General features: G+C 47.9%; 1 protein-coding gene across 3 annotated transcripts in view; it reads right to left on the bottom strand.

Moving 5' to 3' along the window:
• Positions 1 to 138: 138 nt before the first annotated feature.
• The window catches only part of LOC106613271 (acetyl-coenzyme A transporter 1), a 28333-nt gene continuing 9425 nt past the window's right edge, over positions 139 to 19046 (bottom strand). For 2 of the 3 annotated variants that reach the window (XM_082956473.1, XM_082956472.1), the window contains exons 5-9: positions 8521 to 8723; positions 6223 to 6407; positions 4338 to 4455; positions 2931 to 3146; positions 139 to 2803 (exon numbers count right to left, since the gene is read on the bottom strand). In XM_082956473.1, coding sequence (XP_082812599.1) covers positions 2636 to 2803; positions 2931 to 3146; positions 4338 to 4455; positions 6223 to 6407; positions 8521 to 8723 — 890 coding nt within the window. In that variant the 3' untranslated portion in view covers positions 139 to 2635. The other variant, XM_082956474.1, reaches the window with a different exon arrangement.

The following is a 19046-nucleotide window of genomic DNA, read 5'->3' as shown; positions in this document are numbered from 1 at the left end:
AACGTTATATGTCGTGTATAGAAAATATTATGCAATAGCATCAATTAGGTGTGAGATGTGTACAAAAATTCTTACGAAGTCACAAAGTACAGTATGTTATTGGAGTAATCCGACACAAAACCATTTGAAACCACTGTGTGCATATATAAGACATGTATTAAATATTTCCCATATTATATATCTTGGGAATGTTGGTACAAAAGTTCCTCAGAACATTTTACAGCATATGTACAAGTCCCATAGGGTACAGTCCAGAGTTGGGGTCCATTCCGTAGAAAATTCTGCCGATTTAGAAAGTAAAGCAAATTTCAATTCCAAATGTTCCTCATTGACCTATTGAAGAGAATGGATTGGAATTTTAGTGTACTTCCCAAACTGACTGGGAATTCAATGGAATTGACCCCAAACTCTGGTACAGTCACTCAGTAATGTCTGAGCTTTTCAACTTAAAAGGAGCCACGTGAACACTGGCCTCAGAGAGGGTAAAGGACAACTCCAACACCAAAGCAGGTTCTTTAAAACCAGCTTTTCTTCTGTGTTGGGTATCAAATATTTCTTTGCAGCAGCCTATCACAAATGATTTGCATTCCATGGGAAAGTCAGTAGCTGAACAATCTTTAAAAACCCTCTCCTGCAGTAATCTTGGAAAATAATGTACAAACAGACATAAAAAAAAAGTCATAAAAAATAACCACAAAATTAACATTCATTTAATTTAATTATTTGGTAAATGAAACAAATCATAGCTGCAGTCAAAGTCCATAAATATTTGAACATTAACCAAGTTATTATTATTTTAGCTGTCTACCACAGCATATTGGGGATTAAATTAAATAATGACTATGAGCTAAAAATGCAGACTTTCAGCTGTAATTTCTGGGTATTTACATCCAAATCAGGTGAACAGTGTAGGAATTACAGCACTTTTTATATTTATGGACCTGACTGTATACATACATATCTCTATGTAAGTGAATGCTGGTAGAGTTGTATAGGTCATATTAAAATAACTGTAAAAGTACTGTTGTAAAATAAACAGAAAGTTAAAAAACGATATGTTCAAGGATAACAAAAGTCTCACAGTATGAAGGCTTTGCATCGGTGTGGAAACTCACTTACAGTATGAAGGCTTTGCATCGGTGAGGAAACTCACAGTATGAAGGCTTTACATCGGTGAGGAAACTCACAGTATGAAGGCTTTACATCGGTGAGGAAACTCACAGTATGAAGGCTTTACATCGGTGAGGAAACTCACAGTATGAAGGCTTTACATCGGTGAGGAAACTCACAGTATGAAGGCTTTACATCGGTGAGGAAACTCACAGTATGAAGGCTTTACATCGGTGAGGAAACTCACAGTATGAAGGCTTTGCATCGGTGAGGAAACTCACAGTATGAAGGCTTTACATCGGTGAGGAAACTCAGTGTGCACCTTTTTTTTGTCCCCCACAAAGGAGAAACACCTGATTTAGGATCATCTCATTATACCCCAACCCTGACTTTCACATTTAGAAACTGAGCCGCATCTGAATTTGGACCTGTGGTTGGGACAGAAATGAAGGGAGAAACAGAGAATCTGAATGATCAGGTTTCCACACATGGGATCAATGTAAATGTTTTTTTTTGTGTAGCCTGATGTGGAATACAGCAGAGACCCAAAACAAATTTTAAAAAAAACTCTTGATCATTTCAACAAATACACAGAAAAAAATATCATTTGTATCACACAATCCAAACAGAACCATTATAAATGATCCCAGACCTGACTGTTTACTGCCTTCTCCCTTTCACACAACCTCTGACCTCTCAGTGCTGGTTTAGAGAAAATAGTGTTGTAATTCCAAAAATTACAGACATATATTAAAACAGTACTGTTATAGTTTAGGCATTTCTGTCAAAGGGGCTATGGATTACCATCAACAATACAGATGGGATTTCTGACTCCATGTTACAGACACATTTGACCTGTTTATCAAGCAGGCCTTGCCCTACATCTCAACATTTCATGTGGTTTGCTTTTTTATGACCATTGATGAAAGTCTTTTCAAATATCAGCCAACTTTATGACGACAGTCTGAAGAACCGAGCAAAGGCACAAATAATACAAGTGACAAGTCCAATGAAATAGTTGAAGATACCGAGTATGTGGAACGAGAAGAAGGATCAGTAGTAAATGTAAATGTCTACTATAAATGTTCCGTAGCAAGAAGAACAGTTCCTTCTTTTTTTGTTTCCAATGGGACATAAAGTAGTTGAAGCGACAGAAGTCCTGGTGAAGATGTGATGTTGCAAGGAGGAATTGACTGTTGTTATTGACTGTTATGGTCCATAGTCACGTGGTAGCCAGACCACAGCTACAGTTATTATGCTGAAGGACAATTTACACACACCGAGCAGAGAAAGAGAAGGCTGGGAAGAACAGAGACTCAGAGAAGGTTGAGAGAGGGACAGTGAGGGACAGTGAGGGACAGTGAGGGACATGGAGGGACAGAGAAATACCAAAATAGACCAACTGAAAGTGAGCGAGAAGAAAAGATAAGAGAGCAAGCTTTTATATCAGACTGTAGCTATCTGGCGATTGGCCTTGCTGGGGTCAGGAAAGGGGTTGTGCAGGTCAGGAGCTGGGTGAATGCTGTCATTGGCCGATCCTGCACCTCCACGCTGCAGGGCTCTGGTCCTGTAGCCTTCTCATCCTCTTCCCTAGCCACACCCACCACGTTAGACCTATCAACACACACACCACCGACTCCACATAGTAACCATCCAACGACGTCACACACACACCGCCCTCCTTTACACACAGCTGTAGCGGAGAGGGAGACAGAAAGAGACACGTTTAACACAAGTGTTTAAAAATTCACATCTTAGCTATTCAATGAACTACGACATTATAATGAGATAATTGTCAGGTAATTCTCTCTCCCACTTACCCCTGCCTCCTCTGAAGAGCCACAGCTCTGTCCGGCGGCTCCCTGGCACTCCTTCGAGGTGAGTGGGTCGACCATCCACAGTGCCAGGGTGGAGGGCCAGTTTCCCCCCAGGTTGGTGACCGTGTTCAGCAGGGTCATGTAGGTCCCACCGATCACTGGGTCACTCACTTTAGCATGGAAAGCCATACAGGCCACATACATGCTGTACAGAGCCACCTGTGAGTAAGGAGGAGAAAGGCAGGAGTGGGTGGTGTCCCAAGCTGCATCAAGCGCTTATATAGTGGCCTTATTTCACATCGAAGAGCAGGAGAGAAAAGGAGGGCTAGAGAGAGCAGAGAAATAGAGGGGTAGGGAGGGAGGGAGAGCAGAGAAAAGGAGGGGTAGGGAGGGAGGGAGAGCAGAGAAAAGGAGGGAGAGAGAGCAGAGAAAAGGAGAGAGAGAGCAGAGAAAAGGAGGGGCAGGGAGGGAGGGAGAGCAGAGAAAAGGAGAGAGAGAGAGCAGAGAAAGGGAGGGGGAGGGGGAGGGAGAGAGAGAGCAGAGAAAGGGGGAGAGAGAGCAGAGAAAGGGAGGGGTAGGGAGGGGTAGGGAGGGAGGGAGAGCAGAGAAAAGGAGAGAGAGAGAGCAGAGAAAGGGAGGGGGAGGGAGAGAGAGAGCAGAGAAAGGGAGGGGGAGAGAGACAACAGAGATGGGATAGATAGTGTGAACAGTATTACCTGATGCAGTACTATAGTGTAGTAGTAGAGAGACAACAGAGATGGGATAGATAGTGAACAGTATTACCTGGTGCAGTACTATAGTGTAGTAGTAGAGAGACAACAGAGATGGGATAGATAGTGAACAGTATTACCTGGTGCAGTACTATAGTGTAGTAGTAGTAGAGACAACAGAGATGGGATAGATAGTGAACAGTATTACCTGATGCAGTACTATAGTGTAGTAGTAGAGACAACAGATATGGGATAGATAGTGTGAACAGTATTACCTGATGCAGTACTATAGTGTAGTAGAGACAACAGAGATGGGATAGATAGTGTGAACAGTATTACCTGATGCAGTACTATAGTGTAGTAGTAGAGAGACAACAGAGATGGGATAGATAGTGAACAGTATTACCTGATGCAGTACTATAGTGTAGTAGTAGAGACAACAGAGATGGGATAGACAGTGTGAACAGTGTTACCTGATGCAGTACTATAGTGTAGTAGTAGAGAGACAACAGAGATGGGATAGATAGTGAACAGTATTACCTGATGCAGTACTATAGTGTAGTAGTAGAGAGACAACAGAGATGGGATAGATAGTGAACAGTATTACCTGGTGCAGTACTATAGTGTAGTAGAGACAACAGAGATGGGATAGACAGTGAACAGTATTACCTAGTGCAGTACTATAGTGTAGTAGTATTACCTGGTGCAGTGCGTAGCTGAACAGTACTATAGCGTAGTAGTAGAGGGGGAATTCCCCATCCTGCTTTAAACTGGGAGTCCACCACACCAACAGGGCATACTCCAGACCTATCAACAACCTGCACAGGAAAACACAAATGTATGACAAAAGTGTGTGAGTGTATATATATATATACTGCTCAAAAAAATATAGGGAACACTTAAACAAAACAATGTAACTCCAAGTCAATCACACTTCTGTGAAATCAAACTGTCCACTTAGGAAGCAACACTGATTGACAATAAATTTCACATGCTGTTGTGCAAATGGAATAGACAACAGGTGGAAATTATAGGCAATAAGCAAGACACCCCCAATAAAGGAGTGGTTCTGCAGGTGGTGACCACAGACCACTTCTCAGTTCCTATGCTTCCTGGCTGATGTTTTGGTCACTTTTGAATGCTGGCGGTGCTTTCACTCTAGTGGTAGCATGAGACGGAGACTACAACCCTCACAAGTGGCTCAGGTAATGCAGATCATCCAGGATGGCACATCAATGCGAGCTGTGGCAAGAAGGTTTGCTGTGTCTGTCAGCGTAGTGTCCAGAGCATGGAGGCGCTACCAGGAGACAGGCCAGTATATCAGGAGACGTGGAGGAGGCCGTAGGAGGGCAACAACCCAGCAGCAGGACCGCTACCTCTGCCTTTGTGCAAGGAGGAGCAGGAGAAGCACTGCCAGAGCCCTGCAAAATGACCTCCAGCAGGCCACAAATGTGCATGTGTCTGCTCAAACGGTCAGAAACAGACTCCATGAGGGTGGTATGAGGGCCCGACGTCCACAGGTGGGGGTTGTGCTTACAGCCCAACACCGTGCAGGACGTTTGGCATTTGCCAGAGAACACCAAGATTGGCAAATTCGCCACTGGCGCCCTGTGCTCTTCACAGATGAAAGCAGGTTCACACTGAGCACATGTGACAGACGTGACAGAATGGAGATGCCGTGGAGAACGTTCTGCTGCCTGCAACATCCTCCAGCATGACCGGTTTGGCGGTGGGTCAGTCATGGTGTGGGGTGGCATTTCTTTGGGGGGCCGCACAGCCCTCCATGTGCTCGCCAGAGGTAGCATGACTGCCATTAGGTACCGAGATCCTCAGACCCCTTGTGAGACCATATGCTGGTGGGGTTGGCCCTGGGTTCCTCCTAATGCAAGACCATGCTAGACCTCATGTGGCTGGAGTGTGTCAGCAGTTCCTGCAAGAGGAAGGCATTGATGCTATGGACTGGCCCGCCCGTTCCCCAGACCTGAATCCAATTGAGCACATCTGGGACATCATGTCTCGCTCCATCCACCAACGCCACGTTGCACCACAGACTGTCCAGGAGTTGGCGGATGCTTTAGTCCAGGTCTGGGAGGAGATCCCTCAGGAGACCATCCGCCACCTCATCAGGAGCATGCCCAGGCATTGTAGGGAGGTCATACAGGCACGTGGAGGCCACACACACTACTGAGCCTAATTTTGACTTGTTTTAAGGACATTACATCAAAGTTGGATCAGCCTGTAGTGTGGTTTTCCACTTTAATTTTGAGTGTGACTCCAAATCCAGACCTCCATGGGTTGATAAATTGGATTTCCATTGATTATTTTTGTGTGATTTTGTTGTTAGCACATTCAACTATGTAAAGAAAAAAGTATTTAATAAGATTATTTCTTTCATTCAGATCTAGGATGTGTTATTTTAGTGTTCCCTTTATTTTTTTGAGCAGTGTATATACCTGAAGACGTCTACTGGTCGTGGTCCTGCAGTGTATTTACTGATGTGTGTGTGTGTGTGTGTGTGTGTGTGTGTGTGTGTGTGTGTGTGTGTGTGTGTGTGTGTGTGTGTGTGTGTATATATATATATATACCTGAAGGGAAAGGCCCTGTAGAAGACGTCTAGTGGTCGTGGTCCTGCAGTGTATTTACTGATGATGAGTGGTAGTAGTATCTGCAGTGGGACCATGGGGACAGCCAGTAACGCCAGCTGCTCTTTAGGAACACCTGCCTCTACCAGCTTCAGACCGGTCACTGTGTCTGCTGCAGAGAAACCTATCTGGAGACAGACACAGACAGACACAGACAGAGACAGACAGAGACAGACAGACACAGACAGACACAGACAGACACAGACAGACAGACACAGACAGACACAGACAGACAGACACAGACAGACACAGACAGACACAGACAGACACAGACAGACAGAGACAGACAGAGACAGACAGAGACAGACAGACAGAGACAGACAGAGAGAGAGAGAGAGAGAGAGAGAGAGAGAGAGAGAGAGACAGAGAGAGAGAGAGAGAGAGAGAGAGACAGACAGACACAGACAGACAGACACAGACAGACAGAATGAGAGAGACAGACACAGAGAGAGAGAGAGAGAGAGAGAGACAGAGAGAGAGAGAGACAGACAGACACAGACAGACAGACACAGACAGAGAGACAGAGACAGACACAGACAGAATGAGAGAGACAGACACAGAGAGAGAGAGAGAGAGAGAGACAGACACAGACAGACAGACAGACAGACAGACAGACAGACAGACAGACAGACAGACAGACAGAGAGAGAGAGAGAGAGAGAGAGAGAGAGAGAGAGAGAGAGACAGAGAGAGAGACAGACAGACAGACAGACAGACAGACAGACAGACAGACAGACAGACAGACAGACAGACAGACAGACAGACAGACAGACAGACAGACAGACAGACAGACAGACAGAGCAGAGAGCTAAGTCAGGTACATGTACCTTTACAGCGAGTGGGTTAGACACAGTAGGAGAGCTAAGCTAGTTGTCCAGGCAGGTTGGTTAAGATGCAGGCACCTTCGAGGTTAGTGACAGGCTACACAGGGTGACCAGTCGGTGGACCTGTTTAACCTGACTGGGTTACATACAGCACTAGCATGCAGGGAAGTTGTAGATATACCTCAGCAGTGATCAGCAGAGGGTGAACAGGGTGGGACAGTCTGGCTTGCTTAAAGGGATACTTCGGGATTTTGGCAATGAAGCCCTTTATCTACTTCCCCAGAGTCTGACGAACGACTGGATGCCATTTTTACGTCTCTGTGTCCCGTATGAAGGAAGTTAGGAGGTAGTTTCACAAGCCAATGCTAACTATCGTTAGTGCAATGACTGGAAGTCTATGGTATCTGCTAGCATGCTACATACAAATGTTATCCAGGAGTTCATCAGACTATGGGGAACTAGATAAACGGCTTCATTGGCAAAATCCTGAAGTATCCCTTTAACCTGACTGGGTGACATGTACAGATATGTCAGGTAAGTTACAGGTGCAGTAATCTGTACTGGGTGACATGTATAGATATGTCAGGTAAATTACAGGTGCAGTAATCTGTACTGGGTGACATGTATAGATATGTCAGGTAAGTTACAGGTGCAGTAATCTGTACTGGGTGACATGTATAGATATGTCAGGTAAGTTACAGGTGCAGTAATCTGTACTGGGTGACATGTATAGATATGTCAGGTAAGTTACAGGTGCAGTAATCTGTACTGGGTGACATGTATAGATATGTCAGGTAAATTACAGGTGCAGTAATCTGTACTGGGTGACATGTATAGATATGTCAGGTAAGTTACAGGTGCAGTAATCTGTACTGGGTGACATGTATAGATATGTCAGGTAAGTTACAGGTGCAGTAATCTGTACTGGGTGATATGTATAGATATGTCAGGTAAATTACAGGTGTAGTAATCTGTACTGGGTGATATGTATAGATATGTCAGGTAAATTACAGGTGCAGTAATCTGTACTGGGTGATATGTATAGATATGTCAGGTAAGTTACAGTTGCAGCTGTATCGTAGGTACCTTAGCAGTGAGCAGCAGGCTACAGAAGGTGAACACGGCAGGCATCATGTAAAGATAAGTCAGGTGCAGTAAGCTGTAGGTACCTTAGCAGTGAGCAGCAGGCTACAGAAGGTGAACACGGCAGGCATCATGTAAAGATAAGTCAGGTGCAGTAAGCTGTAGGTACCTTAGCAGTGAGCAGCAGGCTACAGAAGGTGAACACGGCAGGCATCATGTAAAGATAAGTCAGGTGCAGTAAGCTGTAGGTACCTTAGCAGTGAGCAGCAGGCTACAGAAGGTGAACACGGCAGGCATCATGTAAAGATAAGTCAGGTGCAGTAAGCTGTAGGTACCTTAGCAGTGAGCAGCAGGCTACAGAAGGTGAACACGGCAGGCATCTTGATGATGGAGACCAGCAGTTTATATGTTTCCACGACGCTCTGCGTCTCCTCCCGGACCTTCCTCTTCCCGTGCTGTCCCCTGGCGTTCTCCTTCTTCATAACGGCCACCAGCGTGGTCGACACCAGGAACACCACGCCCCAGAAAAACAGGAATTCTGTGCCACGGGAGCCAATCACAGACAACGACAATGTTACAGAGAGATTATGACAGCAAAGCAATGGGATATGAAACAGTGCAATGATTATCATGGTTTATTCCCCCATCTTCACAGCTGTACTGAAAATCATCAGACAAATGTTCACTCCAAAAATAACAGTTTATTTTCTCTCACTTCAGCTCAAAAACCACTAAGTTAATCACATAACCAATATCTGCACTCTGATTGGAGGATTCCCCCAAAGTTGCCCACCAGATGGCACTGCCCCTCAGGTTTTTCCAGATAATAAGAAGTTGTTTGGCCTGAAAAAAGAAGGAAATGCACACCTGGTACGCCCTAGCACGCTTCAGACTGACAGGACAAAGCCAACTTTCACTATAGAATTATATGTAAATATGGTAATCAAGGGAACACAAATCACTCATTTTCCTACAATTCTGATACCATCGTCTTTAGTACACATTGTTATTCAGGGCAAGATGAAGGAATGCAAAACCTGGCCAACGGACTTTGCCTCTTCAGCAGGGAATTGTTCATCGAGCTTTGCATGTCTGTAATTGTGCTTAATACCAGCTGACCATAGCAATGTTCAACTAGACATCTGGATTACCACTCTTCTTCCTGCTTCACAGACTACCGTCTTCCTGCTTCACAGACTACCTTCTTCCTGCTTCACAGACTACCTTCTTCCTGCTTCACAGACAACCTTCTTCCTGCTTCACAGACAACCTTCTTCCTGCTTCACAGACTACCGTCTTCCTGCTTCACAGACTACCGTCTTCCTGCTTCACAGACTACCGTCTTCCTGCTTCACAGACTACCTTCTTCCTGCTTCACAGACTACCTTCTTCCTGCTTCACAGACTACCTTCTTCCTGCGTTCATAGACTACCTTCTTCCTGCGTTCATAGACTACCTTCTTCCTGCATTCATAGACTACCTTCTTCCTGCGTTCATAGACTACCTTCTTCCTGCGTTCATAGACTACCTTCTTCCTGCTTCATAGACTACCTTCTTCCTGCTTCATAGACTACCTTCTTCCTGCTTCATAGACTACCTTCTTCCTGCTTCATAGACTACCTTCTTCCTGCTTCATAGACTACCTTCTTCCTGCGTTCAGACTACCTTCTTCCTGCGTTCAGACTACCTTCTTCCTGCGTTCATAGACTACCTTCTTCCTGCGTTCATAGACTACCTTCTTCCTGCGTTCATAGACTACCTTCTTCCTGCGTTCATAGACTAACTTCTTCCTGCGTCAGACTACCTTCTTCCTGCGTCAGACTACCTTCTTCCTGCGTCAGACTACCTTCTTCCTGCGTTCATAGACTACCTTCTTCCTGCGTTCATAGACTACCTTCTTCCTGCGTTCATAGACTACCTTCTTCCTGCTTCATAGACTACCTTCTTCCTGCTTCATAGACTACCTTCTTCCTGCTTCATAGACTACCTTCTTCCTGCGTCAGACTACCTTCTTCCTGCGTTCATAGACTACCTTCTTCCTGCGTCAGACTACCTTCTTCCTGCGTTCATAGACTACCTTCTTCCTGCGTTCATAGACTAACTTCTTCCTGCGTTCATAGACTAACTTCTTCCTGCATTCATAGACTACCTTCTTCCTGCGTTCATAGACTACCTTCTTCCTGCTTCATAGACTACCTTCTTCCTGCTTCATAGACTACCTTCTTCCTGCTTCATAGACTACCTTCTTCCTGCTTCATAGACTACCTTCTTCCTGCTTCATAGACTACCTTCTTCCTGCGTTCAGACTACCTTCTTCCTGCGTCAGACTACCTTCTTCCTGCGTTCATAGACTACCTTCTTCCTGCTTCATAGACTACCTTCTTCCTGCTTCATAGACTACCTTCTTCCTGCTTCATAGACTACCTTCTTCCTGCTTCATAGACTACCTTCTTCCTGCTTCATAGACTACCTTCTTCCTGCGTTCAGACTACCTTCTTCCTGCGTCAGACTACCTTCTTGCTGCGTTCATAGACTACCTTCTTCCTGCGTCAGACTACCTTCTTCCTGCGTTCATAGACTACCTTCTTCCTGCGTTCATAGACTAACTTCTTCCTGCGTCAGACTACCTTCTTCCTGCGTCAGACTACCTTCTTCCTGCGTTCATAGACTACCTTCTTCCTGCGTTCATAGACTACCTTCTTCCTGCGTCAGACTACCTTCTTCCTGCGGTCATAGACTACCTTCTTCCTGCGGTCATAGACTACCTTCTTCCTGCTTCATAGACTAATAGCGCTAATAGCGTTTCAATCGGTGACGGCACTCGCTCTGAGACCTTGAAGTAGTTGTTCCCCTTGCTCTGCAAGCGCCGCGGCATTTGTGGAACGATGGGTAACGATGCTTCGAGGGTAGCTGTTGTCGATGATTTCCTGGTTCGAGCCCAGGTAGGGGCGAGGAGAGGGACGGAAGCTATACTGTTACACTGGCAATGCTAAAGTGCCTATAAGAACATCCAATAGTCAAAGGTATATGAAATACAAAATGGTATAGAGGGAAATAGTCCTATAATTCCTATAATAACTACAACCTAAAACTTCTTACCTGGGAATATTGAAGACTCGTGTTAAAAGGAACCACCAGCTTTCATATGTTCTCATGTTCTGAGCAAGGAACTAAAACATGAGCTTTTTTACATGGGACATATTGCACTTTTACTTTCTTCTAAAACACTTTGTTTTTGCATTATTTAAACCACATTGAACATGTTTGATTATTTATTTGAGGCTAAATTGATTTTATTGATGTATTATATTAAGTTAAACTGAAAGTGTTCATACAATATTGTTGTAATTACAAATAAATAAAAACATCTCCCTGACAGTGTAACAATCAATGCCAGTCTCTCTCTCTCTCCCTCCCTGACAGTGTAACAATGCCAGTCTCTCTCTCCCTCCCTGACAGTGTAACAATGCCAGTCTCTCTCTCCCTCCCTGACAGTGTAACAATGCCAGTCTCTCTCTCCCTCCCTCCCTGACAGTGTAACAATCAATGCCAGTCTCTCTCTCTCTCCCTCCCTGACAGTGTAACAATCAATGCCAGTCTCTCTCTCCCTCCCTGACAGTGTAACAATCAATGCCAGTCTCTCTCTCCCTCCCTGACAGTGTAACAATGCCAGTCTCTCTCTCCCTCCCTGACAGTGTAACAATCAATGCCAGTCTCTCTCTCCCTCCCTGACAGTGTAACAATGCCAGTCTCTCTCTCCCTCCCTGACAGTGTAACAATGCCAGTCTCTCTCTCTCTCCCTGACAGTGTAACAATGCCAGTCTCTCTCTCCCTCCCTGACAGTGTAACGATGCCAGTCTCTCCCTCCCTCCCTGACAGTGTAACAATGCCAGTCTCTCTCTCTCTCCCTGACAGTGTAACAATGCCAGTCTCTCTCTCCCTCCCTGACAGTGTAACAATGCCAGTCTCTCTCTCTCTCCCTCCCTGACAGTGTAACAATGCCAGTCTCTCTCTCTCTCCCTCCCTGACAGTGTAACAATGCCAGTCTCTCCCTCCCTCCCTGACAGTGTAACGATGCCAGTCTCTCCCTCCCTCCCAGACAGTGTAACAATGCCAGTCTCTCTCTCCCTCCCTCCCTGACAGTGTAACAATGCCAGTCTCTCTCTCCCTCCCTGACAGTGTAACAATGCCAGTCTCTCTCTCTCTCCCTCCCTGACAGTGTAACAATGCCAGTCTCTCTCTCCCTCCCTGACAGTGTAACAATGCCAGTCTCTCTCTCTCTCCCTCCCTGACAGTGTAACGATGCCAGTCTCTCTCTCCCTCCCTGACAGTGTAACAATCAATGCCAGTCTCTCTCTCCCTCCCTGACAGTGTAACAATGCCAGTCTCTCTCTCTCCCCTCCCTGACAGTGTAACAATGCCAGTCTCTCTCTCTCTCCCTCCCTGACAGTGTAACAATGCCAGTCTCTCTCTCCCTCCCTGACAGTGTAACAATGCCAGTCTCTCTCTCTCTCCCTCCCTGACAGTGTAACAATGCCAGTCTCTCTCTCCCTCCCTGACAGTGTAACAATGCCAGTCTCTCTCTCTCTCCCTCCCTGACAGTGTAACAATGCCAGTCTCTCTCTCTCTCCCTCCCTGACAGTGTAACAATGCCAGTCTCTCTCTCTCTCCCTCCCTGACAGTGTAACAATGCCAGTCTCTCTCTCTCTCCCTCCCTGACAGTGTAACAATGCCAGTCTCTCTCTCTCTCCCTCCCTGACAGTGTAACAATGCCAGTCTCTCTCTCCCTCCCTGACAGTGTAACGATGCCAGTCTCTCTCTCTCTCTCCCTCCCTGACAGTGTAACAATGCCAGTCTCTCTCTCCCTCCCTGACAGTGTAACGATGCCAGTCTCTCTCTCCCTCCCTGACAGTGTAACAATGCCAGTCTCTCCTCTCCCTCCCTGACAGTGTAACAATGCCAGTCTCTCTCTCCTCCCTCCCTGACAGTGTAACAATGCCAGTCTCTCTCTCCCTCCCTGACAGTGTAACAATGCCAGTCTCTCTCTCCCTCCCTGACAGTGTAACAATGCCAGTCTCTCTCTCCCTCCCTGACAGTGTAACAATGCCAGTCTCTCTCTCTCCCTCCCTGACAGTGTAACAATGCCAGTCTCTCTCTCCCTCCCTGACAGTGTAACAATGCCAGTCTCTCTCTCCCTCCCTGACAGTGTAACAATGCCAGTCTCTCTCTCTCCCTCCCTGACAGTGTAACAATGCCAGTCTCTCTCTCCCTCCCTGACAGTGTAACAATGCCAGTCTCTCTCTCTCCCTCCCTGACAGTGTAACAATGCCAGTCTCTCTCTCCCTCCCTGACAGTGTAACAATGCCAGTCTCTCTCTCCCTCCCTGACAGTGTAACAATGCCAGTCTCTCTCTCCCTCCCTGACAGTGTAACGATGCCAGTCTCTCCCTCCCTCCCTGACAGTGTAACAATGCCAGTCTCTCTCTCCCTCCCTGACAGTGTAACGATGCCAGTCTCTCTCTCCCTCCCTGACAGTGTAACAATGCCAGTCTCTCTCTCCCTCCCTGACAGTGTAACAATGCCAGTCTCTCTCTCTCCCTCCCTGACAGTGTAACAATGCCAGTCTCTCTCTCCCTCCCTGACAGTGTAACAATGCCAGTCTCTCTCTCTCTCCCTCCCTGACAGTGTAACAATGCCAGTCTCTCTCTCTCTCCTCCCTGACAGTGTAACAATGCCAGTCTCTCTCTCTCTCCCTCCCTGACAGTGTAACAATGCCAGTCTCTCTCTCTCTCCCTCCCTGACAGTGTAACAATGCCAGTCTCTCTCTCTCTCCCTCCCTGACAGTGTAACAATGCCAGTCTCTCTCTCTCTCCCTCCCTGACAGTGTAACAATGCCAGTCTCTCTCTCTCTCCCTCCCTGACAGTGTAACAATGCCAGTCTCTCTCTCTCTCCCTCCCTGACAGTGTAACAATGCCAGTCTCTCTCTCTCTCCCTCCCTGACAGTGTAACAATGCCAGTCTCTCTCTCTCTCCCTCCCTGACAGTGTAACAATGCCAGTCTCTCTCTCTCTCCCTCCCTGACAGTGTAACAATGCCAGTCTCTCTCTCTCTCCCTCCCTGACAGTGTAACAATGCCAGTCTCTCTCTCTCTCCCTCCCTGACAGTGTAACAATGCCAGTCTCTCTCTCCCTCCCTGACAGTGTAACAATGCCAGTCTCTCCCTCCCTCCCTGACAGTGTAACAATGCCAGTCTCTCTCTCTCTCCCTCCCTGACAGTGTAACAATGCCAGTCTCTCTCTCTCTCCCTCCCTGACAGTGTAACAATGCCAGTCTCTCTTTCTCTCCCTCCCTGACAGTGTAACAATCAATGCCAGTCTCTCTCTCCCTCCCTGACAGTGTAACAATCAATGCCAGTCTCTCTCTCCCTCCCTGACAGTGTAACAATGCCAGTCTCTCTCTCCCTCCCTGACAGTGTAACAATGCCAGTCTCTCTCTCCCTCCCTGACAGTGTAACAATGCCAGTCTCTCTCTCCCTCCCTGACAGTGTAACAATGCCAGTCCTCTCTCTCCCTCCCTGACAGTGTAACGATGCCAGTCTCTCTCTCCCTCCCTGACAGTGTAACAATGCCAGTCTCTCTCTCCCTCCCTGACAGTGTAACAATGCCAGTCTCTCTCTCCCTCCCTGACAGTGTAACGATGCCAGTCTCTCTCTCCCTCCCTGACAGTGTAACAATGCCAGTCTCTCTCTCCCTCCCTGACAGTGTAACAATGCCAGTCTCTCTCTCTCCCTCCCTGACAGTGTAACAATGCCAGTCTCTCTCTCCCTCCCTGACAGTGTAACAATGCCAGTCTCTCTCTCCCTCCCTGACAGTGTAACAATGCCAGTCTCTCTCTCCCTCTCCTGACAGTGTAACGATGCCAGTCTCTCTCTCTCTCCCTCCCTGACAGTGTAACAATGCCAGTCTCTCTCTCTCTCCCTCCCTGACAGTGTAACAATGCCAGTCTCTCTCTCCCTCCCTGACAGTGTAACAATGCCAGTCTCTCTCTCCCTCCCTGACAGTGTAACAATGCCAGTCTCTCTCTCCCTCCATGACAGTGTAACAATGCCAGTCTCTCTCTCTCTCCCTCCCTGACAGTGTAACGATGCCAGTCTCTCTCTCCCTCCCTCCCTGACAGTGTAACAATGCCAGTCTCTCTCTCCCTCCCTGACAGTGTAACAATGCCAGTCTCTCTCTCCCTCCCTGACAGTGTAACAATGCCAGTCTCTCTCTCTCCCTCCCTGACAGTGTAACAATGCCAGTCTCTCTCTCTCCCTCCCTGACAGTGTAACAATGCCAGTCTCTCTCTCCCTCCCTGACAGTGTAACAATGCCAGTCTCTCTCTCCCTCCCTGACAGTGTAACAATGCCAGTCTCTCTCTCTCCCTCCCTGACAGTGTAACAATGCCAGTCTCTCTCTCCCCTCCCTGACAGTGTAACAATGCCAGTCTCTCTCTCTCTCCCTCCCTGACAGTGTAACAATGCCAGTCTCTCTCTCCCTCCCTGACAGTGTAACAATGCCAGTCTCTCTCTCCCTCCCTGACAGTGTAACGATGCCAGTCTCTCTCTCCCTCCCTGACAGTGTAACGATGCCAGTCTCTCTCTCCCTCCCTGACAGTGTAACGATGCCAGTCTCTCTCTCCCTCCCTGACAGTGTAACAATGCCAGTCCTCTCTCTCCCTCCCTGACAGTGTAACAATGCCAGTCTCTCTCTCCCTCCCTGACAGTGTAACAATGCCAGTCTCTCTCTCTCCCTCCCTGACAGTGTAACAATGCCAGTCTCTCTCTCTCTCCCTCCCTGACAGTGTAACAATGCCAGTCTCTCTCTCTCCCCTCCCTGACAGTGTAACAATGCCAGTCTCTCTCTCTCTCCCTCCCTGACAGTGTAACAATGCCAGTCTCTCTCTCTCTCCCTCCCTGACAGTGTAACAATGCCAGTCTCTCTCTCTCCCTCCCTGACAGTGTAACAATGCCAGTCTCTCTCTCTCTCCCTCCCTGACAGTGTAACAATGCCAGTCTCTCTCTCTCTCCCTCCCTGACAGTGTAACAATGCCAGTCTCTCTCTCTCTCCCTCCCTGACAGTGTAACAATGCCAGTCTCTCTCTCTCTCCCTCCCTGACAGTGTAACAATGCCAGTCTCTCTCTCTCTCCCTCCCTGACAGTGTAACAATGCCAGTCTCTCTCTCTCTCCTCCCTGACAGTGTAACAATGCCAGTCTCTCTCTCCCTCCCTGACAGTGTAACAATGCCAGTCTCTCTCTCTCTCCCTCCCTGACAGTGTAACAATGCCAGTCTCTCTCTCTCCTCCCTGACAGTGTAACAATGCCAGTCTCTCTCTCCCTCCCTGACAGTGTAACAATGCCAGTCTCTCTCTCTCTCCCTCCCTGACAGTGTAACAATGCCAGTCTCTCTCTCTCTCCCTCCCTGACAGTGTAACAATGCCAGTCTCTCTCTCCCTCCCTGACAGTGTAACAATGCCAGTCTCTCTCTCCCTCCCTGACAGTGTAACAATGCCAGTCTCTCTCTCCCTCCCTGACAGTGTAACAATGCCAGTCTCTCTCTCCCTCCCTGACAGTGTAACAATGCCAGTCTCTCTCTCCCTCCCTGACAGTGTAACAATGCCAGTCTCTCTCTCCCTCCCTGACAGTGTAACAATGCCAGTCTCTCTCTCCCTCCCTGACAGTGTAACAATGCCAGTCTCTCTCTCCCTCCCTGACAGTGTAACAATGCCAGTCTCTCTCTCCCTCCCTGACAGTGTAACAATGCCAGTCTCTCTCTCCCTCCCTGACAGTGTAACAATGCCAGTCTCTCTCTCCCTCCCTGACAGTGTAACAATGCCAGTCTCTCTCTCCCTCCCTGACAGTGTAACAATGCCAGTCTCTCTCTCTCTCCCTCCCTGACAGTGTAACAATGCCAGTCTCTCTCTCCCTCCCTGACAGTGTAACAATGCCAGTCTCTCTCTCCCTCCCTGACAGTGTAACAATGCCAGTCTCTCTCTCCCTCCCTGACAGTGTAACAATGCCAGTCTCTCTCCCTCCCTGACAGTGTAACAATGCCAGTCTCTCTCTCTCCCTCCCTGACAGTGTAACAATGCCAGTCTCTCTCTCCCTCCCTGACAGTGTAACAATGCCAGTCTCTCTCTCCCTCCCTGACAGTGTAACAATGCCAGTCTCTCTCTCTCCCTCCCTGACAGTGTAACAATGCCAGTCTCTCTCTCTCCCTCCCTGACAGTGTAACAATGCCAGTCTCTCCTCTCCCTCCCTGACAGTGTAACAATGCCAGTCTCTCTCTCCCTCCCTGACAGTGTAACAATGCCAGTCTCTCTCTCCCTCCCTGACAGTGTAACAATGCCAGTCTCTCTCTCTCTCCCTCCCTGACAGTGTAACAATGCCAGTCTCTCTCTCCCTCCCTGACAGTGTAACAATGCCAGTCTCTCTCTCCCTCCCTGACAGTGTAACAATGCCAGTCTCTCTCTCCCTCCCTGACAGTGTAACAATGCCAGTCTCTCTCCTCCCTCCCTGACAGTGTAACGATGCCAGTCTCTCTCTCTCCCTCCCTGACAGTGTAACAATGCCAGTCTCTCTCTCCCTCCCTGACAGTGTAACAATGCCAGTCTCTCTCTCCCTCCCTGACAGTGTAACAATGCCAGTCTCTCTCTCCCTCCCTGACAGTGTAACAATGCCAGTCTCTCTCTCTCCCTCCCTGACAGTGTAACAATGCCAGTCTCTCTCTCCCTCCCTGACAGTGTAACAATGCCAGTCTCTCTCTCTCCCTCCCTGACAGTGTAACAATGCCAGTCTCTCTCTCTCCCTCCCTGACAGTGTAACAATGCCAGTCTCTCTCTCTCCCTCCCTGACAGTGTAACAATGCCAGTCTCTCTCTCTCCCTCCCTGACAGTGTAACAATGCCAGTCTCTCTCTCTCTCCCTCCCTGACAGTGTAACAATGCCAGTCTCTCTCTCTCCCTCCCTGACAGTGTAACAATGCCAGTCTCTCTCTCCCTCCCTGACAGTGTAACGATGCCAGTCTCTCTCTCCCTCCCTGACAGTGTAACAATGCCAGTCTCTCTCTCCCTCCCTGACAGTGTAACAATGCCAGTCTCTCTCTCCCTCCCTGACAGTGTAACAATGCCAGTCTCTCTCTCCCTCCCTGACAGTGTAACAATGCCAGTCTCTCTCTCCCTCCCTGACAGTGTAACAATGCCAGTCTCTCTCTCCCTCCCTGACAGTGTAACAATGCCAGTCTCTCTCTCTCTCCCTCCCTGACAGTGTAACAATGCCAGTCTCTCTCTCTCTCCCTCCCTGACAGTGTAACAATGCCAGTCTCTCTCTCCCTCCCTGACAGTGTAACAATGCCAGTCTCTCTCTCCCTCCCTGACAGTGTAACAATGCCAGTCTCTCTCTCTCTCCCTCCCTGACAGTGTAACAATGCCAGTCTCTCTCTCTCTCCCTCCCTGACAGTGTAACAATGCCAGTCTCTCTCTCAGTGTAACAATGCCAGTCTCTCTCTCCCTCCCTGACAGTGTAACAATGCCAGTCTCTCTCTCCCTCCCTGACAGTGTAACAATGCCAGTCTCTCTCTCCCCCTCCCTGACAGTGTAACAATGCCAGTCTCTCTCTCTCTCCCTCCCTGACAGTGTAACAATGCCAGTCTCTCTCTCCCCTCCCTGACAGTGTAACAATGCCAGTCTCTCTCTCCCTCCCTGACAGTGTAACAATGCCAGTCTCTCTCTCCCTCCCTGACAGTGTAACAATGCCAGTCTCTCTCTCCCTCCCTGACAGTGTAACAATGCCAGTCTCTCTCTCTCTCCCTCCCTGACAGTGTAAC

The sequence above is a fragment of the Salmo salar genome, chromosome 09, assembly GCF_965601325.2.
Source record: "Salmo salar chromosome 09, fSalSal1, whole genome shotgun sequence".
Lineage (NCBI taxonomy): Eukaryota > Metazoa > Chordata > Actinopteri > Salmoniformes > Salmonidae > Salmo > Salmo salar.
The sequence above is the reverse complement of the archived record's forward strand: the minus strand, read 5'-3'. Positions and strand labels throughout refer to the sequence as shown.